The sequence below is a fragment of the Sminthopsis crassicaudata genome, chromosome 3 (genome assembly GCF_048593235.1).
Source record: "Sminthopsis crassicaudata isolate SCR6 chromosome 3, ASM4859323v1, whole genome shotgun sequence".
NCBI lineage: Eukaryota > Metazoa > Chordata > Mammalia > Dasyuromorphia > Dasyuridae > Sminthopsis > Sminthopsis crassicaudata.
In genome coordinates this window covers 125,760,420-125,763,600 of record NC_133619.1, presented here as the reverse complement: position 1 = coordinate 125,763,600, position 3,181 = coordinate 125,760,420, and the positions used below count along the sequence as shown (strand labels likewise).

Genomic DNA, 3,181 nt, shown 5'->3' with positions numbered 1-3,181 from the left:
GTAATTTCATTTAAATATATAATAAAGGTCTCAAGCAGAATTTCTTTTTCTTTTTTTTCTTCCCTCCCACTAGACACTACACTGACAATGGATGCAAAGAGACATAAACACATACATACATATACATATATAAAATTTATCTACATATATATATATATCCATATCCATATCCATATATATGTAAATATTTCATTTGGTACAGAAAACATTTTATTTATATGTCCTTTTGGGTTACTTAATAATTAATTATAGTCAAAATTGTTAATTCATGCAAAGAAACTCATAAAATGCTTCTGTTACTCTCTACAATATTTTCATGGTTTTGCTCATTTTGCTCTGTTATTTGATACAAAGCTTTCCATGTCTGCACCAAGAAACTGCCCAGTCTTTTCTGATTTTTCTCAGTGCATCCTTCACATCCTTATTCCTCAGACTATAGATCCAGACGTTTAGCATAGGGATGACTGTGGTGTAGATCACTGAGGACACTTTTTGTTGAGTAATGTAGCTGGTTAATGCAGGCTGACAGTACATAAAAATGATGGAGCCGTACAGGACGCCCACAGATGCTAGGTGGGACGCACAAGTGCTGAAGGCCTTGGACCTGCTTTTAGCAGAATGGATGTTTAGGATATTTGAAAGGATGAAAATATAAGAAATCAAAATAGATAGAGTGGTTAACAATGAGTTAATCACAACCAGAAGCATCACTAAAAGTTCATTGAGGTGGGTGCTAGAACAGGAGAGTTTCAAAAGGGGTAGAATGTCACAAAAATAATGACTAATTACATTGTTTCCACAGAAGGACAGTCTGGTTAAAGCACTTCTATGAGTCATGGCTCCAAAGACCCCCATAGTATATACTCCTACCATTAGTAGGAAGCAGGTTCTCTGAGACATGGTGATTGTATAGATAAGGGGGTTACAGATGGCAACATAATGATCATAGGCCATGGCTGACAATATGAATAGATCAGCAATGTCAAAAGTACAGAAGAAAAAGAACTGGGTCAAGCACCCTGGGTAGGTGATGATATTCTTCTCTGATACAAAGCTCACCAGCATTTTAGGAGTAATGACAGAGGAGTAGCAAAGATCAATGAAGGACAAGTTACTAAGAAAATAATACATAGGGTTATGAAGATTAGAACTAGTTTTGATAAGTAAGAGTAAGCCCAAATTTCCCATCATGGAAATAATATATATTTGTAGGAAGAGTAAGAAGAGGGGGATCTGGAATTCTGGCTGGTTTGTTAATCCTATAAGAATAAATTCTATCACTGTGGAATGATTTCCTATATCCATAATCCTTTGATAGTTGAAGTGGAAATCTGAGGAGATGGGAAAAAAAGAATGTCATTAGAGATAACTACTTGTAAATGTCTGGTGACATAAGATCTAATGAATTATTAGATAATGAATGAATATCTTCTTAAACAGAAAAGTGACACACACATTTCCACATATATTGATAAACTACTAATATAATATTGAATCATAGCATCTAAATCTGAGATTTGAAAACAATTAAAATCTTTTAATATAATATATACCAGCATATTAAATTTTATTTAAGATAAAAATACATTTCTGAAAGCATTATCTTTAGAAAAAATAATCTTACAACAAGATGACAATAGAAAAAACCAATGGTTATAATATAGAGTAAATTTTTCTTTTCCCAAAGTTAGAATGATGAAAATAGTATCATAAGGAAAAACAAGACCTGAAATTTCCTCAAATGGAAATATTTAGAAAGAATGAAATAATTGTGATGTATCTAAAGGGGACATCAAAGAGACAAAACAATGATTATTGAATTTCCTGAAAAATATAAAAAATAAAAGAATTTAATTTCTACATTTCAGAAAATATTAAGTAATGCTTGTTCCCATTCCATAGAAGATAATCTAGAATTCAGCTCTTTGAGACACAAGAATATTGAACTTCCAGAAAATAATACCTTAAAAAGGCAATATAGTGATTAAGATTAATGATACCATGAATATGACAAAATCATAGACTCATAGGAAGAAATAAATTTATGCAAAGTGAAATCAGTTAGAACAAGTAGGAGAATAAAATGCAGCAGTAATTACAACAATGTCTGAAAGACTTATTTACATATGTAAAATAATTGAAATTGTTGAATGTGAAAACATAATGCTCAAATTTGCCCCAAAGAAGAAATCTTGAGAAATCCTTACTCATCTTTGCATATGCTGGAACTAAGGATGTGAAACCAGGGTGGGTTTTTATTTTAATTTTTGGGTTGTTTATTTGAAATCTCTTTCCCTCTTTCTTTCTCCCTTTTTTATGACAAGTAATGTTTTGTTTTGTTTTTTTTTTTTTTGGAAGAGCTAGAAAAAAAAGACATTTTGGGAAATTTGGGTGGTATGAAGATGAATATTATCCACAAAATATATAAAAAAAGGCAATATACTCCACAAAAGCCAATTGCATTTTATAATATTTTTCTAGAAAATATGAAATCACAGAAAAAGTGAAAATGAAATATTTTTAAAGGTCCACTCCATCCCCACCATTCCTGAGGGCATTACAGAAGTTTTAAGTCATTACTGTGAAGGATTGCCAGGGACATCCTTCAACAGCAAATAAGTAATTAATATATAAATTGTTTTACAATTTACAATTTACAAACTTCTTGGATCCATTGTGAAACTGGATAACTTGTCAGTCACAGAGTTAACATGAATTACAGACGGATTTGAACCCAGGTATTTTTCACTCTAAGCTTGGCCCTCTGCACCTTGTCTTGAAGTTCTTATTTCTTGACTATTACAAAAACCCAGTACTGCTTTTTTTTCTTGATTCTTTCACCCATGTAATAAATTCTTCAAAAGATAGCAAGTCTACACCTGGCCAAGTTCATTACTCTTCTTAAAAATGATTAGTGACTGTATACATTAGGCAAATTTTAGATACCAAGATCAATAAAGTTCATTCACAATCTGTAGGCACTGCCTTTCCAAGCCAATTTCATGTTCCCTTCTATGCATTCTAAAATTCATTAATGCTCTTTGACAAAAATTTATTGATTGAAGAGCTCCTATTTGCTGAGCACAGGTAACATTATTGAATTTTATATAAAACACAGGATCTTAATCAACCAACAAATTATTATCAAGCACCAAGTGCCAGGCATTATGTGTGTAGTAAA

General features: G+C 31.7%; 1 protein-coding gene across 1 annotated transcript; it reads right to left on the bottom strand.

Moving 5' to 3' along the window:
* Positions 1–339: 339 nt before the first annotated feature.
* Positions 340–1,329, bottom strand: LOC141561915 (olfactory receptor 8D2-like). Its single transcript, XM_074301977.1, has one exon. The coding sequence runs from the start codon at positions 1,303–1,305 to the stop codon at positions 340–342; it is 966 nt and encodes a 321-aa protein (XP_074158078.1). The 5' UTR covers positions 1,306–1,329.
* Positions 1,330–3,181: the final 1,852 nt, after the last annotated feature.